Genomic DNA, 21,118 nt, shown 5'->3' on the forward strand with positions numbered 1-21,118 from the left:
CCAAAAAGATATCAAGTAACTTTCTGTGAAAGAGAAAAAATACCCCAAAATACTCAAATGTCACTTTTTCAAAGAGGCCTTTTCTGACCACTTTATCTAAAATAGTTTCTTATCATCCCATTATTCTCTATCATAGCAGTACCCTGTTCACTTTACTTATAGTACTCATTACAATGTACAATTATATATTTATTACACACTCTTATTTTCTATCACCACCACCAAAAATATCCATGAAGGTAGGAACTAGGTGTAGTACCAGAATCAAGTACAGTGTATTATACACAGGAAACCCTCAAACATTTGTTGAATGAACAAACCCAACCACCTGTATGGTTATTTCTTATTATATCCTTCTTGTTCTTATCCACACACATGCCATGCATACATGTTTCATTTATCAAACCTTTATTAAATACCCACAATATGCCAGCCCTTGTGCCAGTTTTTAAGATAAAACAATTACTATCCTATGGAGCTCATAATGTTGTGGAGAAGAGAAAGAAAACTCACTACACAAGAAAGAGAACCGAATATCACATTTAAAAATGTTTAAAGACCACCCACCAAACACACACACACACACACACACACACACACATACACACACACACACACACACACAAAGTGCTAGAAAGGATACAGAGCAACTAGAACTCTCATACTCTGCCGATGGTAGTGTAAAATGGTACAGTCACTTTGGAAAATTATTTGGCAGTATCTATGAAGCTGAATGTATACATTCTGTAAGATTCAACAATTTCATTCCTAAGTGTATATCCCAACAGAAATGTGTACATATATTCACAAAAAAACATGTACAAGAATGTTCATAAAAGCACTATCAATAAAAGCCCAACTGGAAGCAATCTAAATATCCATCAATAAATAAATGTCATATAGAGTGAAGCAGGTCATAAAGAGAAAAACAAATATCATATATTAATGCATATATGTGGAATCTAGAAAACTGGTATAGATGATCTTATCTGCAAAACAGAAATAGAGACAGACGTAGAGAACAAACGTATGGACACCAAGTTTCTACTATATGGCAAAGTGAATCAGCTATACATGTACATATATCCCCTCATTTTGGGATTTCCTTCCCATTTAGGTCACCACAGAGCACTAAGTAGAGTTCCCTGAGCTACACAGTAGGTTCTCATTAGTTATCTATTTTATACATAGTATCAATAGTGTATATATGTCAGTCCCAATCTCCCAATTCACCCCACCCCCCTTCCCCCTTGGTGTCCATACGTTTGTTCTCTACGTCTGTGTCTCTATTTGTTTTGCAAATAAGATCATCTACACCATTTTTCTAGATTCCACATATATGCGTTAATATATGATGTTTGCTTTTCTCTTTCTTACTTCACTCTGTATGACAGTCTCTAGGTTCACCCACGTCTCTACAAATGACCCAAATTTGTTCCTTTTTATGGCTAATATGCCGTTGTATATATATACCACATCTTCTTTATGCATTCCTCTGTTGATGGACATTTAGGTTGCTTCCATATCTTGGCTATTGTAAATAGTGCTGCAATGAACATTGGGGTACATGTGTCTTTTTGAATTATGCTTTTCTCTGGGTATATGCCCAGTAGTGGGATTGCTGGGTCATACAGTAGTTCTATTTTTAGTTTTTTAAGGAACCTCCATACTGTTCTCCATAGTGGCTGTATCAATTTACATTCCCACCAACAGTACAAGAAGGTTCCCTTGGGTTTCCCTGGTGGTGCAGTGGTTAAGAATCCGCCTGCCAATGCAGGTGACATGGGTTCAAGCCCTGGTCCGGGAAGATCCTGAATGCCACGGAGCAACTAAGCCCATGTGCCACAACTAGTGAGCCTGCACTCTAGAGTCCACAAGCCACAACCACTGAGCCCACATGCCATAACTACTGAAGCCTGTGCTCCTAGAGCCCATGCTCCGCAACGAGAAGCCACTGCAATGAGAAGCCTGCGTGCCGCAACAAAGAGTAGCCCCCGCTCGCCACAACTAGAGAAAAGCCCGTGCGCAGCAATGAAGACCCAACACAGCCGAAAATAAATAAATAAATTTATTTTTTTAAGAAAAAAGACATATTAAGATTTTGCTTTTATTTTTTGCTTCCTAAAAGGTTCTAAAAATGAAAAGACCTCCCTGATAGAGGGAGGGAGAGAGGGGGAGAGACAGAAAGAGAGAGAGAGAGAGAGAGAGAGAGAGAAAGAGAGAGAGAGAGAAGGAAGGAAGGAAGGAAGGAAAGAAGGAAGGAAGGAAGGAAAGAAAAGAAAAGAAAAGAAAGAAAGAAAGAAAAAGAGAAAGAAAAGAAAGGAAGGAAGGAAGGAAGAAAGAAAGGGAAAGAAAAAAGAAAGAAAGAAAAAGGGAAAGGAAAAGAGAAAGGAAAGGAAAGGAAAAAGGAGGGCAGGACTCAAGCAATTCTTCAACACTATATGTATCTTGTCCTTTCAGCAAAGCTATAAGCTCCACCAGGAGACAGTCTATCTTATACTTCTTTTATTTTCTGTCCCATTGCTCAACACCATTCTGGGCATGGAGTAGGCACTCAATAAAAACTAGGTGGAGTTTTTTTTTTTTTTTCCAAATAGAAGGACAATCTGGAGAAGGTCCAGAAAAGAACCACAGGAATGATCAAAGAGATGAATAAAAGGTCCTAGTGGAAAGGTTAAAATAAATTGAAGCTGTTTAGCTTGGAGAAAAAGCAACTGAAGAACTAAGGAGTAACTTAGAATAACAACACTTGAGCTGGAAGGAATCTCAGAGATCTTCTGGAAGGAATCTCAGAGATCTTCTAAGTCCAACCTTTTCCTTTCACAGATGAGGAAACTAAGACACAGGGAGAGGGTGCAACTTGCTTAAGGTAGTTTTAGGATTAAAAAAAAAATTTTTTTTTAAGTTTCAATTTACAAGGTGAGGAGAACATTTACCCAAGTAGCATGAACATAAATAGCAACAAAAATAGCAGTTACAAGTTACTGAAGATCTCCCATATGCCCAGCACCTGTACACTTGCTGTTTTACTTATGTTATCTCACAACAACCTCGAAAAGTTGATACTATTTTTTCCCATTTTAGAAATAAGAACACTAAGGCTCAAAGAAGTAAAGTTCATTAAGGGGTAAAACATGTATTCAGAGCTATCTTCTTTGCCCTATATCTAACTGATTTCAAAAACCTGCGTAGAGTTCAACAACACTGGCTCATGTACACTTAGCACCCAGATCTTAATTTCTGAATATTCCAAATATCATTCTCCAATAAAAGGAACCAGGGCTCCCGGGGGGAAACTGTTAACTCTAGGGCTAGAGCAAAGAAAATACAACATGAACCTGAAACATCTTGTGGTGCCAAGAAACAAGGAAGTGTTCAAAAAATGAAGGCACGTAGAAAGGAACTTGAAGGACTTCTCAACAGCCAAACATGGAACAATTTGATAACAAAATAATGAGAATAATGTATTATAACTCACAGAATAAATATCCATTAGCTCATACTGATACAAACAAAACAATCGAATAAATAAATAAATGGAGAGAAAGTGACAGCTCTTCCTTACAGTAGAATTCCAATCAAGAAATGTAGTAGGAAATGATGGAATTCAAAAATGACCATCAAGCAAACACCATAGTAATGACTGTCGCAGTCAAGAACCATAAATAGAATTACCACATGATACCACAATCCCACTTCTGGGTATATATCCAAAAAAATTCAAAGCAGGATCTTGGAGAGATGCTTGCACACTTATGTTCACTGCAGCATTATTCACAATAGCCAAGATATGGCAGTAACCCAAAGGCCCACTGACAGAAGAATGGATAAAGAAACTGTGGCATAGATATACAGATATAGATATAGATAGATAGATAGATACAATGGAATATTATACAGCCTTAAAAAAGAAAGAAATCCTGCTCCCACCCCTCACCCCTGGGTGCCCACAGACCCAACAATAAACCCTTATAAGACATTTTACACAAACATTTACAAGTTGTTGTAATAAATTATTCAGCTTAGGCTGCTTCATCTTTTGTAGTTTTGGGGCCTTTTCTTAATCTTTTAAAATGAACATCACTGATTGATCCTTTCAGTCACTATCTTCTAAGATCTTGGAAATTTTGGAACATTTTTATATTTATGCAAAAAAAGGAACAAAATAGTTGAAATAAAAGTTTTTATCAAAACTCCACCTCCTGGGGCTTCCCTAGTGGCACAGTGGTTAAGAATCCGCCTGCCAATGCAGGGGACACGGGTTCGACCCCTGGTCCGGGAAGATCCCACATGCTGCGGAGCAACTAAGCCTGTGAGCCGCAACTACTGAGCCTAGGCTCTAGAGCCTGCGAGCCACAACGAGAGAAGCCACCAAAATGAGAAGCCCGTGCACCACAAAGACCCAACGCAGCCAAAAAAACCCAAAAAAACCCCACAACATTGTAAATCAACTATATTTCAATAAAAATTATTTTAAAAACTTCAAAAAAAGAAAGTATGATGAGAAACAGGATATTTGCATAATCTCAAAGTATCTTCTCACAAGACACCTACTAATTACAAAGGGGAAAATAGTACTTTATAGTAGAGGAAGCTGACGGACACCAATTTAATAACCAAGTCATCAAAGTTAACATCACCAGTAATAACTGGCATCATGTATCCCCTGATGTGACCCACTGAGAAGGAAACAATATCACTTTTGCCAAAAACACATAGCCTCAATCTAATTTTAAGAAAATATTAGATGAACCCCAATTGAGAGACCAAAAAAAGGACATTAATGGGGAAAAAAAGTAAAATTGGAATAAGGTGTATAGATTAGTTAATAGTATCACATCAATGTTCACTTCCTGGTTTCAATAATTGCTATAAGATGCTAACATTAGAGGAAGCTAGATGAAGGGTATAAGGGAACACTACCATTTTTATAACTTTTCTGGAAGTTTAAATTATTTCAAAAATTTAAAAAAACTTTTTTTTTTTTTTTTGCGGTACGCGGGCCTCTCACTGTTGTGGCCTCTCCCATTGCAGAGCACAGGCTCCAGATGCGCAGGCTCAGCGGCCATGGCTCACGGGCCCAGCCGCTCCGCCACACGTGGGATCTTCCTAGACCGGGGCACGAAGGCGTGTCCCCTGCATCGGCAGGCGGACTCTCAACCACTGAGCCACCAGGGAAGCCCTAAAAAAAACTTTTTAAGTAGACTCATCAAAGTATGACAGAACTTCAAGAGGTTACTTAGAAAAGACAGATTAGAGTCCAATGTCCCTAGCCTTTTGAAAATGATAATAGGATTATAGCATTGGACATTACCTTAGAGATCATCTGATACTACCACTCATCCAATGGAGGATACTTTTATGTCAAGCCCCTAACATAGCCTTCCAATCATTGCTTGAATACTTCCAGTAAAAGTAAATTTACTTTGTTAAAATACAGCCAACACATCCCATTACACCACAATTCTAGTTAACACAAAGTTCTTCCTCATTCTAAGCCAAATCTGCCTCCCTGTCAGATATGTACCTAAGGATGTCATTCTGAAGCAGAGTTTTCCAACCAGGAGAACTCAAAGATGGGAAGATGTACCAGTGAGGTAACGTCAATATGACAAAATGTCCAGTTTATTTATAATCTTGTCAGCATGAGATAAACAATTTTAAGTTATTTACATGGATGTTTCTCTATAATGCCATCCCAGAGCCTAATATAGTATCTGGTATATATTAGGTACCCAATAAATGTTTATTGATTCAAAGAATGAGGCACAACTCAGAGACTGATATAATGAGTTCCTCCTTCCACCATCTCTGCACACATTATTTACAAATGATTTAGAACTATAGGATAAATTCTACTAAAATTTTCCAGTGCACAGAAATAAAAATAAAAATAGAACCTAGCCCAACTCTGAAAAGAAACAGCTACATGACTACCCAAAGTAGATGCCTCTTTTGCACAAGCATATTCTTCATTCATTCAACATACATTTAGTGCCTTCTCTGTGCCAGACTTAGTGAGAAGCCCAGGAAATACAGGTAAAAATAAGACATGTCCTCAGAAGGGCAAGGCTTATACACTAGCTGGAGGGAATTACTCTATATTTTAAGTATTTTAATATATTTTATTTATTTATTTAAATTATATAATATATAATTATATACATCAAAAATAATTTTTCATTGCATTAAATATGAAAAAGAAAGTGAATGGCTATAAAAGGAATTTACATAAATTGGTAATGAAAATAAATTCCCAGTAGATAAACAGAGAAATGATGTAAATATGTAATTTTTACAAACCAGAATATAACTGATAAACAGAAAAATGTTTAACCCTGATAAAGAAATGCAAAGCAAAACAAGGTAACATTTTCTACCCAATTAGTTTAAATTTTTTTAAAACACCCAATTTAGGGGAGGTAATGATGAAAAACTAGTTATATAAACTTGCTGGTGGCAGTATAAATTAAAACAACTTTTTGGAGAGGAAAACTGCTTATACCCTTTGACCTAGGGTACACCCTGCTAGAAGTTCATCTTTAATAAATAATTAAAAATGAGAAATACTATATAACAATAAAATGGTAACCACATTAAAGTCTACAAAAAATCTGTAGATAATTTTAATATAAACAAAAGTTAAATAAATAACATGTAGCCATTTAAAAAATTAATTATGAAATCTATCTAACAACATGAATAATGTCTGCTCTAATAAGTGAAAAAGCACCAGAACATAAAATTCTGTGGATATTTGTTAAGGTACCGAGGGAAAAAATTAGTACACACATACATACTTAAGGACTGGAAAAGAACCAGCAGATGTTTTCAGGTTTGAAGTCATGGGTGATTTTTATTTCCTTTATTACTAAATTATTTGTACAATCAACAAAAATCAGGAGAAAAAACTCTCAAGGAGGGTCCAAAGTAAACTACTTTATAAAGAATCATGTGATCAGTGGTAAACTAAGGCCTGAAATAATTGTTCCTTGGATTTTTATGTTCATAAAAAGGAAAAAAATGAAGAAACATTTCTTACCCCAAATAAAAGCGGCATAAAGTGGCTACAAAAAGAAAACTGAAGAAAAGTTAACTCTGAGATGAATATCTGGAAACACTCCCAACAGTAAAAATCATCAGACTGTAGCATGGTATCCTAGGCTAAGTTCCACTGCTGGGGTATTTAGAAGCAACGCCCTAGACACCATACAGTAGGAATCAGTCCTGAGCTGGCACCACAGAGACCCAGAAGTGGTCTCATGAGGTTTTTCCATCACACAATTTGGTTGGTTAATCTATAAATACATGACATTTGCACATAAACACTAAGGTTTTTTCATACCAAGCAAAGGAATAACAAATCTTACCTGGGAAGTACCAGACAGAGCCCTGCCCCACTGTCCCTGTGTATGAGACACAAGTAGCAATCGGCTGCATACTGGAACCCACTGGGAGATGCTAATCCGGTTCCTCTAGAGAAAGAAAAAAATAGTTTGTCAGGAATCTATATCAGACTCCATGTGTAGAAGGCAAAGAGCATACCTAAGTCTAGAAATTCTGCCAGAACAGGGCACATGAAAGGAGAATTTCCAAAACAGGACTAGGACCAAGCCTCCCCATGCTCACCTCTCCAAGGATAAAATGTACCCCTGCCTACCACGGACTAGACGAATTCTGGTAATAGCTGACCCAAACTGGAGGACATGAGCTCCCTCTCAGGAAAGTAACAAAATAAACCTACTTCAGGCATTTTACAGTTAGCTTATCATTTAAATCAGAGTTTGCAATTCCTTTTCATAAACACTGATTTATAAGCTCTTCATAAAATCCCTTTACAGTGAACAGTGCCAGGATTACCATTAACCCCAAAAGGATGAAGAAACTAAGGCTGAAATTTTTATTTTTTATTTTTTTGCGGTATGCGGGCCTCTCACTGTTGTGGCCTCTCCCATTGCGGAGCACAGGCTCCGGACGCGCAGGCTCAGCGGCCATGGCTCACGGGCCCAGCCACTCCGCGGCATGTGGGATCTTCCCGGAGCGGGGCACGAACCCGTGTCCCCTGAATCGGCAGGCAGACTCTCAACCACTGTGCCACCAGGGAAGCCCCATGGGCTGAAATTTTTAGGGTGGGAAAACACACTTGGGCAATTTGATTTCCAAGACAAAGGGAGATTAAGTGGCTGTTAGAGCTATGACTGAGGTCCAATTTTTCCCTCTGGCATTAATTGACCTCAAAAAGGTCTCTGGACTAAAGTGAAAGGTTAGGCTGGAGAAAGGAGAAGCTCTACCTTGCTAAATGAGAAGCCTGCTTTACTTTATGAAGCTGAAATACAACCCACTGTATAAATGGCATCCACGTACACAGCACTGGAAATCTCTATCCTAGAAACCAACTTTGGGAGATCGAAGGGTTTCTTTCACTTGGCCTGTAGACTTTATAGAGCCATAATGAGGACTGGATATACCAAACTATCTGAAAACACTTTGCCAACCATCAACTACAATAGTAGGAGTCAAAGATCCGGATCCTAGTTTAAACTCAGCTACTTTAATATAATCTTTAGAAGTAATTACACCTTTATGATACTCAGTTTCCTCTTAACAAATATTAGTAATACTTATAAACACTTACTATGTGCCAGGTATTTTTCAGGTACTTTACATATATGAACTCATTTAAACCTCATAATCACCACCCAATGACTTAGGTATATTGCTATTATTCCACGTATATGGATAAAGAAATGGAAGTATGGATAAGTAACTTCCCAAGGTCACATGGTTAATAAATAGCGGGGTTAAGATTTGAATCCAGAAAGCCCAGCTCCTGGATCCATGCTCATTTATGGGATGAAAGGGTAGAGGAAATATCCCCAAAGTCCCTTCTAGCTCTACCACTCTATGACCTAGTCTTGAACCAATTAAAATACAGCATAATACTATGGGAAGAGTCCTGTACTTGGAATCAGAAAGCACTGATTTGACTCTTGGCTCCCCTGTCAGTGAGCTATGAGCCTTTGTTGCCTCTTCCATAAAATAAATAAAAATCCCTACCTCTCAGGATTTTAAGGAAAAAAATGTCCTTTGCAGTATGTCCAACTCAATAAATATTAAGTTGAATCTGAATCTCCATTTCCTCATGACTAGGCAGGAAGGGCCAGGGGTAAGGGGGAGAAAGGTATTAGAATTTTAAACCTAGAGATGCTTTCTAAAGTTGTGTAACTGTTTCTAATAGGCTACTCACAGCAACTTATGTTTCAAATTAAAAGTAAAGCTTAAAAATAGGATTTTATTTCAGCTGAGGTTTGACCTGTTGGGATTGTTTTCAAATGAGATACAATTACTGGCTTCTTGTTTACTAACAGCTGACACATTTACCAGATCATTCCATGTCAGATGTTCCTTTCCTAAAAATGTAAATACGTGCTAAGATGAAACTTCAGCAGATTCAGGCCCAAAGCGGAGTGGGGGTGGGGGGTGGGGGTAAGGTAAGAGGAAATTACAAGTAGGAACAATGCAAACTTTTGGAAGATTTTCTGAAGAATTTCATCATATTTTTTCCAATGTCAATAAAAATTTTCTCTGTAACATTTGACTCTACTTGGTTTCATGCCAATACTTTAAATCACATCTTATTAGAAGAAAGTACTAATCAGCTGCTGTTTTCTTTCCTTCTCCAATCCTACAACAACAATTCTTTGTCGAAATCCTTAATTGAAACTGAGGTGTAGCAGAAAGGGTATCTGAATCACAAGCCTACCATTAAATAGCTGTGTGACCCTGAACTAGTTACTCAAAACTCTGGACCTCCATTTTCCCTTACTTAAAAGTGGGAATAATAAAAGCTACCTCACAGGAGCGTCCCAAGGACCACCTGTAAAAGCACTTCAATAACAGTAAAACACACACACAAAGGCTTCACTATTGCTATTAACAACTGTTACTGAATTATGTTAAGTAAACTCCTCTTTCCCCAGCAAACTGTCACAGCAGCAAGAACCATTTTCTTAAAATATTGCTTTGAACCTGGAATTCCCTTTCTCAAAAGCTTGCAGTGCCTCCAAGTGTCTCTGTAGTCAAACTTAAACACCTGATCTTTACCAACTGGACTCCGACCCATCAATATACTTACATACTCTGCCTTGCATTCTCCACTCAGCAGTTCCAAAACCTGACTCATACTCTCTGGTTTGAGAATTACTGCTCCTCTCCACACAAGCTAATCCCCTTGGAGTTCCTCTGGGACTCTCTTCTTCTCTCCTACCCAAAGCATGAGCTCATTTGCTTCAACCTAGACTCCAGGTTCTGGTTCTACTGATTCTACTAAGTCCTTTTTCCTTTCCACCTCTCCCAATACTTCATTTATAAATATATATCAGTAAATCTGTGGAAGTACTTATCATCCTCTTATAGATACTAATACATTAGGTCTATAACAATTAGCAAACTTCAGTTCTCCCAAGTTCAGAAAAAAATTCCAGTGGTTAAAATCATTGCTTTAGGGCTTCCCTGGTGGCGCAATGGTTGAGAATCTGACTGCCGATGCAGGGGACATGGGTTCATGCCCCGGTCTGGGAAGATCCCACATGCCGCGGAGCGGCTGGGCCCGTGAGCCATGGCCGCTGAGCCTGCGCATCGGGAGCCTGTGCTCTGCAATGGGAGAGGCCACAACAGTGAGAGGCCCGCCTACGGCAAAAAAAAAACAAAAAACAAAACACATTGCTTTAACTTAGGATAGTATAAACACCATTACTCAGTGGGAACTGGTTTTATCATCCTTTTGCCTCATCAACACTTCAACCAAAATTTTAAAGATACGTTTTATGTTTGTATTTCCTGTGCATATTGTGACTTGCAGGTGATTTTACATCGTATTTGAAAATATTCTCACAGATCAGCTCTTTTTGTGACTACACTTTAATTAGTCCACTGACCAGACTCTTTCTTCATGTGGTTTTTAAGATACATAGTATTTTCCTTTGCTCACCCATGAGCTGGAAAAGGCTTTACAGGTAGTCAATTCTCCTACTCCCCATAGTTATGTTTTACAAAGTGACCACAAACACTAAGTTAGCAAACACTGAACCATTGCTCCTAGGGGAAAAATACAGGGTTAGGTTCCTGCAAGCCTCTGGTCACAACATTTTCATCAACCAAACAATACATGAACTTGTTTTGTGTGTTTCTGTTTAAAGACACCTTATTTAATATGTTGTTGATTCATTAACACTGAACTCAGAGCCAACAGCACTAACTCTCTCCTGAACAAAACTCATCTATAACACACAAATCTTCTCCACAAGAAACATCACAGACTTTTTGCACTTAGCAGCACTAGACAGCACTTCAGCACTACACCTGGGGGCGATTTTAAACAGGGAAATCACCAACAAAAGCACAAAAATGCAAAAAACATGACACTAAATTGACCATGAGAAGGATACTTGTTTACAGCATAATAGCTAAAACAAGAAGTCAGAGTATCACCTCAGCCAGGAATATGCACGTTGCAGTTCAAATTTTTCACCCCCGCACATGTCCACAAATGACTGCAAAAGCACCACAAGTATTGATTCGGGTTACAAATAAATTTTAGCAAGTATGTGAATTCACAAATACAGGAAGGATTTGAGCAAATCAGTAAATATATTAAGGATGAGGGATCAGGTTTCTATCAGAGAAAGGAGTTAACAAATATGAAAAGGCAAAAGGACAGAATAAACCCTGTGCTATTGGGATGGATTTAGAGTAACCGGTGTAAGTTTTTAATATACAGAGGTAAAGAAATCAACATATGTGTGTTTATGTATATGTATACACATACATATACTTCCTACTCCTGTACTGATAGGGCCTGGAAGCAATGACACCTCAGTTGCAATGACAACATGTAGCATCCAAACTTGGTTTCTAAATAGTAGTATTCACTGAAAGGAACTAGTCTTCTCTGGAGAAAAGTTGACTCCTGAATGGGGTTGAAGCTCCTCAAACCTTATTCACAAAGGTCTGGAATTATTTGATCTGTCTAGCAGTTCCTTGAAAGACTCCATCCGTCTTGAAACTCCTCCAGTATGATAACCATTTTCCCCAGGAGCATTAGTGGAAAACAAATAGAGGCAATTGTTTAACTTTGTGGCTGCCTGAGGCAGTGGATAATACTTGGGGAAAACAACAGGCTAATCAAAAAGTTTAAAAGGAAAATCAGAGGAATGAGATATGCATAGGGACCTTGAAAAGCTCTGACATATTCCCGGGAATTTGAAGGCCAAGCAGATGCACAGGTTTGTGCACATGCCCAGAACAGGAAAGACCTGAGACTGCTCTAAGCTCTCATCTCTGGTTGACCTTGAGGTGCTTCGCAAGCAGGAAGTGAAGGTTAAGGCAGAACTGTCAAATGACTGGCAGAAGGATGAAGACATGCTCCAAAATGCACACAGAGCCCCTCAACAAATACTAAGAGACTCATTGGTTCCAGGCATTTAAGGAAATCTCCATCCAATCATTACTTGACCACTAAGCTAACTGGGCAGAGACCACATGACAAAGAATACAGACTTTACAGAATTAATTCAGAAAAGTCACTAAACAGAAAAATAACAACAAACTCTGGGAAAACAAAGTCCTGATTTCTAGAGGTGCCACATTATATCATTTAAAATGTTTAGTTTTCAACAAAAACTTGTGAAACATGTAAAACAACAAGAAAAGCATGGTCAATACAAGGGAAAATTTAAAAATCAGTAGAAACTGTCCCTGAGGAAGCCCAGACATGAGACAAACCAGACAAAGACTTTGAACCAGCTATTTAAAAATTTTAAGATCTAAAGGAAACCATGACTAAAGAACAAAAGCAAAGTATGAGAATGATATCTCACCAAATAAACAATATCAATAAAGAAAGAAATTTTACAAAAAGCCAAACAAAAATTCTGGAGTTGAAAAGAACAATAAGGGACTTCTCTGGTGGTGCAGTGGATAGGACTCTGCACTCCCAATGCAGGGCGCCTGGGTTTGATCCTTGGTCAGAGAACTAGATCCCACATGCATGCTGCAAGTAAGAGTACACATGCCACAAATGAGGAGCCCGCAGGCCGCAACTAAGGAGCAGGCAAGCCACAACTAAGGAGCCTGCGAGCTGCAACTAAGGAGCCCATCTGCCACAACTAAAACCTGGTGCAAGCAAATAAATAAATAAATATTTTTTTTAAAAAATTTTTTAAAAAGAAAAGAACAATAAATAAAATTAACATTTCACTAGAGAAGTTTAACAGCAGATTTGAGCAAAAGAAAGAATCAGTGACCTTGAAGATAGATCAATTGAGATTATCCAGCCCAACGAACAGAAAGAAAAAAAAAAAAATGAAGAAAATTTAATGGAGTCTCAGAGACCTACCAGCAAACGTACCTACACCATCAAACATACCAACATATGTATAATGGAAGTCTCAGACGGAGAAGAGAGAAATAAGGAACAGAAAAAATACTTGCAGATGGGACTTCCCTGGGGGCGCAGTGGTTGAGAATCCGCCTGCCAATGCAGGGGACATGGGTTCGATCCCTGGTCTGGGAAGCTCCCACATCCCACATGCCACAGAGCAACTAAGCCCATGTGCCACAACTACTGAGCCCACATGCCACAACTACTGAAGTCCACATGCCTAGAGCCCATGCTCTGCAACAAGAGAAACCACCACAATGAGAAGCCCGCACACCGCAACAAAGAGTAGCCCCTGCTCACTGCAACTAGAGAAAAGTCTGTGCGCAGCAAAGTAGACCCAATGCAGCCAAAAATAAATAAATTAAATTTTTAAAAAGACTTTAAAAATAGTCCAAATCAAAAAAAATCTGAAAAAAAAAAAACTACAATGAGATTATCCTCTCACACCCATTCGGATGGCCACTATAAAAACAAAAAAAAGAAAGAAAATAAGTGTTGGAGAAGATGTGGAGAAATTGAAACCCTTGTGCTTGGCTGGTAGAAATGTAAAATGGTGCAGCTGCTATGGAAAACAGAATGGTGATTGCTCAAAAAATTAAACATAGAATTACAATATGATCCAACAATTCTACTTCTGAGCACATACCCAAAAGAAGTAACAACAGGGACTAGAACAAATATTTGTACACCCATGTTCATGGCAGCACTATTTGGCAATAGCCAAAAGGTGGGAGCAACCAAAGTGCCCATCAACAGATTAACGGATAAATGAAATGTAGTATATGCATACAACAGAATATTATTCAGCCTTAAAAAAAGGAAATTCTGTCATGCTACAACATGGATGAACTTTCAGGACATTATGTTAAGTGAAATAAGCCAGACACAAAAGAACAAACACTGTATGATTCCACTTATATGAGGTACCTAGAGTAGTCAAAATCATAAAGACAGAAAGAATGGTGGTTGCCCAGGGCTGGGTAGAGTGGGGCATAGGGATTTATCTTTTAATAGGTACAGAGTTTCAATTTTCGAAGATGAAAAGAGTTCTTTGGATGATGGTGGTGATGGCAGCACAACAATGTGAATGTACTTAATACCACTGAACTGTACACTTAAAATTGGTTGAAATGGTAAATTATGCTATGCGTATTCTACTACAATTTTTTTTAATCCAGTGTGGCTTTCTGCAATTTATACTACTATCAAAGAAAAGTAAAAATTATTACCAATGTCAAAACAGCTCATAAAACCATAAAAAAGCCCCAGCGCACTGCTCAAATGTCCAGTTCCTCTGCTAGATCTACTCAGCAATAGCAGTGTTTCAGTTTACTCCTCCTTCCCAAACCCATCCTTGGAGAAGGGTAAAAACTGGTCAAAAAGACAGAAAGAGGAAAAAGTAAGGGGAGATTAATGAGAATATTTCAGGAATACTACTTCTCGGTGGTTCAATTTTCTTGTCTGCAAAATGGGGGAATAATAGTGCCTACCTTTTCAAAGGGCTGTCATAAGGATTTAGCAAGTTCACACATATAAAGTATTTAAGAGTGCTTACCACATGGTAAACGCCCTATAAATGTTCCCTATCAATATTATTGCTCGAGAAATCTCAACATTTTTGTTTCAACTACAACTTACATTTCAGCTCCCTCTCCTGAACACCAAATATCCAGCTGCAAAAACAAAAACCAACAACAACAAAAAAACACCAACAAACAGAAAACCCCCAAAAACTCCAGCTAGATTTTCTCAGTGAAGAACACTGCTATTAACTCAGTCATCCTAGGCTGACCTGGGACAAGCTGTTAGACTCTTGCCTCTTCCTCATCCTTAACATCTAATCTCTCATCAAGCTCTGTAGACAATTTCCTCAATACCTCTTGCAACCATCCCTTCTTCTTTAACCACACTGTCCATCTCCCACTTAGTACAGGCTTCATCACTTCTTCCAGGATTACTTTAGTTTCTGACTGGCCTTGGGGACTCTAATCTCAGCCCTCTCTGACTGACCCATCTGTTACATCCACCCTTGTTACAGGGATCTATTAAAACAAAAATCTATGTTTTTTGTTTACTATGTGGATTGGACTCTTTTTTTTACTTCTTTATACTTTCAAATTAAAAATTTTTAATTTCAATTTAAAAATGAGAGAAGGAACAAAGTGTTCCCCTGATCAATGGTGGCTGGAAGCAGGGAGAGCAATATAAGGATTGCAAAAGGGCGCAAAGAAATTTTGGGGAGTGACGGATATGTTCGTTATTTTTATTATGATTATGACTTTTCGGGTGTATACCTGTGTCAAAACTTATCAAATTATACAATTAAATAAGTGTGATTTACTGTACGTCAATTATTCCTCAATTTAAAAAATTTAAATAAGAAAAAAAACAAGAGTAAATGCATCAAAAAAACCTTTAAAAATAAATCTTCCCTTCGTTTAAAATACTTCAGTGGCTGCCCTCTGCCTCAAGATAAATCTCCAACCCCTAACTATGACATGCAAGGCAATGTCTCCTCTACTGCCATTTCCCCACAAGTGCCCCCGAGTCCAGCCAGAGAGATTTACTTAGAGCGCCTTTGTTGTCTAGCATAGTAGCATAAGCTAATGCTTCTCCTCTATTTCCTTTCCCCTATTCCCCATCTAATGCTCCCTCATTTAGTTTAAGCATCTAAATGCTTGTCCTCAGGCTGGGTTAGGTGCCTTTCTACTCTGCTACCACAGCACCTAGTTAAGACTTCTATCACAGCATTTCAAGAACTGTTATCAGCAGTTTTCTGTCTCTGCTATTAGATTATAAACATGAGAATAAGTTCTATGTTTTTCATCCTCAGTCCCTTGGAGAGTTGCTAGAATGCAGTGAACACTCAAAATAGTCGCTGAATTAAAAGGAAGGGAAAACAAGCATTTAAAATGTCATTTGTATCAACTGATTCTCTGATCAACCCTATCAGACTTACCCTTAAGAAAATCTGAGGCTCAGAGAAGTTAGGTGATTTGCTCAAGGCTATACCCATAGTAAGTAATGGGGCCAAGCTTTCAAACAAGGCTCTTCCGACACCTAGACAGGTGCATTTTCCTGTATTTGTGAATTCCTCACAGTGCCTAACCCTAATGCCTCTTCAGCATAGGTGATCAATAAATATCTGCTACTTTCATGTTTACTGTAACTCTCTAGTCCTAAGGGAGTTTCTGTTGCTTTGTCACACATTACAACATATGATAAGAAGACTTCAAAGAATTACAGTATACCGTATAAAGTGAAAGTGACTTTCCTTACGTAATCTTGCTTTCCACCTAAAAAGATGAATAGAAAGGGATAAATGGGGGGTAGAAAAAGATTCAACTAATAGAAGGCAGTTAGAAAGGTGGTTTCACTGGATGCTACCAACCAAGAAGAAAAGATCCTGTAACCATCCACATGCTCAGCAGCATGCTCAGCTGAGGAAGTCACTAACTTCCAAGACAAGTCAAGGTATTCATTTCAGATCTACAGCCCAATAAAATTCTCATCTTTCCCCCCCAAAGTATCTATCTTAAAAACACCTAGGATGGGACTTCCCTGGTAGCACAGTGGTTAAGAATCTGCCATGGGTTCGATCCCTGGTCTGGGAAGATCCCACAGGCCGCAGAGCAACTAAGCCTGTGCACCACAACTACAGAGCCTGTGCTCTAGAGCCCATGAGCCACAACTACTGAGCCCACATGCCACAACTACTGAAGCACGAGCGCCTAGAGCCTGTGCTCAGCAACAAGAGAAGCCACTGTAGTGACAAGCCTGTGTATCACAACGAAGAGTAGCCCCTGCTCACAACTAGAGAAAGCCCACACGCAGCAACAAAGACCCAACGCAGCCAAAAATTAATTAATTAATTAAAAAAAAAATACATCTAGGAGGGGGACTTCCCTGGTGGTCCAGTGGTTAAGAATTCACCTTCCAATGCAGGGGACACAGGTTCAATTCCTGGTCAAGGAACTAAGATCCCACACGCAGCAGGGCAACTAAGCCCATGCGCCGCAGCTACTGAGTATGCGAGCCACAACTAGAGAGAAGCCTGCGCACCGCAACTAAGACCCCAACACAGCCAAAAAAATAATAATAATAATAAATATTTTTTTAAAAAACAAAACACTTAGTAGGGAATTCCCTGGTGGTCCAGTGGTTAGGATTCTGCGCTTCCACTGCCAGGGGCCTGGGTTCGATTCCTGGTCAGGGAACTAAGATCTCACAAGCCGAGCACCATGGCCAAAAAAAAACCACTTAGGACATCCTAGTTGCCATTTCCTCAGCAGTCGTCAGATCTGAATCAGTTCCTGCCCTGGCATCAACAATTACTTCACCAAGTTACTTTCTGTAGGTTACAGGAGCTACTCTTCAAAAAAACTTTTACTACGCAACAACAGAGGGCACTGCACTTTGCTAGGCTGACAAGGAATACAAGGAAAATCACAGGCCGTGTATGCCACATATAAAAAGATAAGACACAAATATTTCTAATATCAGAACTCAAAAGAAAGCTAGAGGCAGGAATACACAGTGTCTGCTATGAAAAACAGTCTCCTTGACCCAATTTTTAAAGACTTGACAAAATTATAAATTCTACTATCCCTCCATGATTAGGACCCAAGCTCTGTATCCTCCTAACTCTTGTTCTCTTTAATTTCTATAAGTCAGAGTCGGCTAGAAGTTCAGGACTGAATCACAAGAGGTGCAGCAGCTTCCCATATGGGTGTTAATTAGTCGAGTAGTGCTTCATCACTTATTTCATTCCTTCAACAAATCTTTACTGAACACCTATGATGTGCCAGACACTGTGCTAGGCAGAGTGAAAACGACAGATATGACCCCAGTTCTCGTGCAGCTTTCACTCTAATAGCATATAAGAGTATTCCACTTAACTATAGAGTTAATAATTGATGTACTGATCTCTGAAACAAACCCAAAGAACCTCAGAATCCCAAAGACTTGCAGATTTACGTCCTCGCTTTGCCCATGGGAACTCTGAAGCCCAAAAGTGACTTGCCCAAGGTCACCCTGAGCGTTAGTGACAGAACAGGAACTAGAACCCGGGTCTCCCGAAACTACAATCAGTGCCCCACGCGCTGCCTCTCTCCCTGAGGGGAAGGAGTCACAGGTGGTGACCAAGGAAAAGCAAGCTTCGTCAAATTTATATCTGACGTCAGTCTCACGCCTTCTCCAAAGAGGGGGAAGCCACGGCCAAACCGAGGGTCGGGGGAGGTGGGAAACTGCCTCAGTTTCCCCGAAGAGACGCGGCCGCGCACCCTCGCTACCGCACAGGCTCCGCTCCTGCACTTCCGTCCAGTTGCTCCCGCCCCTCCCTCTCCGACTCCAACCCGGAGGCCCGGTGGGCGACACCACAAAATTACTCCTTCACTCACAAGGACTCGCACCAGCAACGCCATGTTTCTCGACAACCATTTCCGGGTGAAAGGTGGGCTTCCGGAGTCCCCGCTGCCACCACCCCTCCCCTAGGTCGTCTTTTCGCCGGCGGATGCCCGGCAACGGCGGCGCAGGCGCACAGAGGTCGCTGCGCACATGAGCGCGCGCTTTCACTGCTGTGCGCGAGGAGGCAGGGCCTGGGGCGCGGCCGGACGGTCGGGACGCGCGCGCGCCTCCCGCTCTCCCTAGTCTCCGCCAGACACGTCACAGAGGCTCAAGTCATCACAACACCTGTCCTCTTTGACCTCTGCCTCGGGCTTTTCATAGCTCTTTCATTAACCCACCTCACCCAGCCTCAGTCTTCAGCACCACCTTGTCGGAGTCCCTTTTTCCCAGACTCTGTCCCCACAAGGATTCCCCCCTTTTCACCGATGGTTGAAAAGAACAGAATCCTGGGAGAATCCTAGCACTTCAGAACTCCCTAAGGGACTTCCCTGGTGGTGCAGTGGTTAAGAACCCGCCTGCGAATGCAGGGGACGCAAGTTCGAGTCCTGGTCCTGGAAGATCCCACATGCCACGGAGCAAATAAGCCCGTGCGCCACAACTACTGAGCCTGCAAGCCGTAACTACTGAGTCCATGCTCTTAGAGCTCGTGCTCCGCAACAAGAGAATCCACTGCAATGCAAAGCCCATGCACCGCAATGAAGAGCAGACCCTGCTCGTCGCAACTAGAGAAAGCCCGCGCGCAGCAATGAAGACCCAACCCAGCCAATTACTGAAAGAAAAAAAAAAAGATTCCCTAAAACGAGCCTGAGAAAGAGTAGGAGGAAGAACAAAGGGCATGGCTGAGTCCTGAAATTCAGGGGAAGAGGGTGGTCACATGCTGACCTGAGACCCGAAGAAGGAACTTTAGGGGCTTCTGATTGGTTGGTTGTGATTGGGAGCATCTTTGAGTATTGATAGGAAATTATTATAAAGATGAAGATACAGAAGAAAGAATCAAAGACGCAAAGAGTTTCCACAGGAGGTTGGGAGAGAATGGCCTTGGCTAGAACACCTCTTGCATTCATTGTATCCCAAGAACAGTAGAGGAGAGAAGGTGTCAGTGCTCCTGGGGTGACTGGGAGCAGAAGGGCAGGGTGCTGAAGGACTCCCTTCTCTTTCATTCAGTCAACATAGACCCACTGAATGGTCACTATGTGCTGGACACAAGACAGGTGTGGATACTGGCTTCCTGGAGCTCATAGACCTGCGGCTGGGGGGGTAGAGGCTGGAGGTGCTGTGTCACAAAAGTCTAGTAAGCCGATGAAAAAAATAAAATAGTTAAAAATTGTGGTAAGTGCTATGAAGGGAACAACAAAGAGCTAAATTAGAGAATAACATGCGGGGACTTCCCTGGTGGCACAGTGGATAGGACCCTGCCCTCCCAATGCAGGGGGCCCAGGTTCGATCCCTGGTCAGGGAACTAGATCCCACATGCATGCCGCAACTAAGAGTTCACATGCCACAACTAAGGAGCCCGCCTGCATTAACTAAGACCCAGCGCAACCAAATTTAAAAAAATAATAATAATAACATGGGAAGGAAACTACGCTTTAGAAACTACCCTTTAGATGCTTTGCACTCAAGTGGACAGCTTATGTGTTTGGTATTGGAAACAGTGGTGTAGCGCTCCCACACATAAGTTAGGACAAGTTGCATCACATATTAAAAAGGGGGAGTTTCCCGACTTCCCTGGTGGCGCAGTGGTTAAGAATCCGCCTGCCAATGCAGGGGATACGGGTTCGATCCCTGGTCCGGGAAGATCCCACATGCCGCGGAGCAACTAAGCCCGTGCGCCACAACTACTGAGCCTGCGCTCTAGAGCCTGTGAGCCACAACTACTGAAGCCTGCGCGCCTAGAGATCATGCTCTGCAACAAGAGAAGCCACTGCAATGAGAAACCCGCGCACCACAACGAAGAGTAGTCCCCGCTCGCCGCCAACTAGAGAAAGCCCGTGCACAGCAACAAAGACCGAATGCAGCCAAATATAAATAAATAAATTAATTCATTTTAAAAGGGGGGGGCACTTCCATTCCTACAGCTACTGAGCCTGTGCTCTAGAGCCCGCAAGCCACAACTACTGAGCCTGCGTGCCGCAACTACTGAAGCCCGTGCGCCTAGAGCCCGTGCTCCGCAACAAGACAAGCCACCGCAACAAGAAGCCCGCGCACCACAATGAAGAGTAGCCCCCGCTCGCTGCAACAGGAGAAAGCCCGCGGGCAGCAATGAAGACC

The 21,118-nt window shown here is 40.7% G+C and overlaps 1 protein-coding gene across 3 annotated transcripts in view; it reads right to left on the reverse strand.

The window, feature by feature from the left end:
* Positions 1-18,978, reverse strand: part of UQCC1 (ubiquinol-cytochrome c reductase complex assembly factor 1) — an 89,662-nt gene extending 70,684 nt beyond the window's left edge. For 2 of the 3 annotated variants that reach the window (XM_033841280.2, XM_019950639.3), the window contains exons 1-2: positions 18,841-18,978; positions 7,371-7,475 (exon numbers count right to left, since the gene is read on the reverse strand). In XM_033841280.2, the coding sequence (XP_033697171.1) occupies positions 7,371-7,475; positions 18,841-18,864 (129 nt within the window). In that variant the 5' untranslated portion in view covers positions 18,865-18,978. The remainder of the gene's footprint in view (positions 1-7,370; positions 7,476-18,840) is intronic. The other variant, XM_019950640.3, reaches the window with a different exon arrangement.
* Between the last annotated feature and the right edge of the window lie 2,140 nt (positions 18,979-21,118).

Source organism: Tursiops truncatus, chromosome 15 (assembly GCF_011762595.2).
Source record: "Tursiops truncatus isolate mTurTru1 chromosome 15, mTurTru1.mat.Y, whole genome shotgun sequence".
In the NCBI taxonomy this organism is placed as follows: domain Eukaryota; kingdom Metazoa; phylum Chordata; class Mammalia; order Artiodactyla; family Delphinidae; genus Tursiops; species Tursiops truncatus.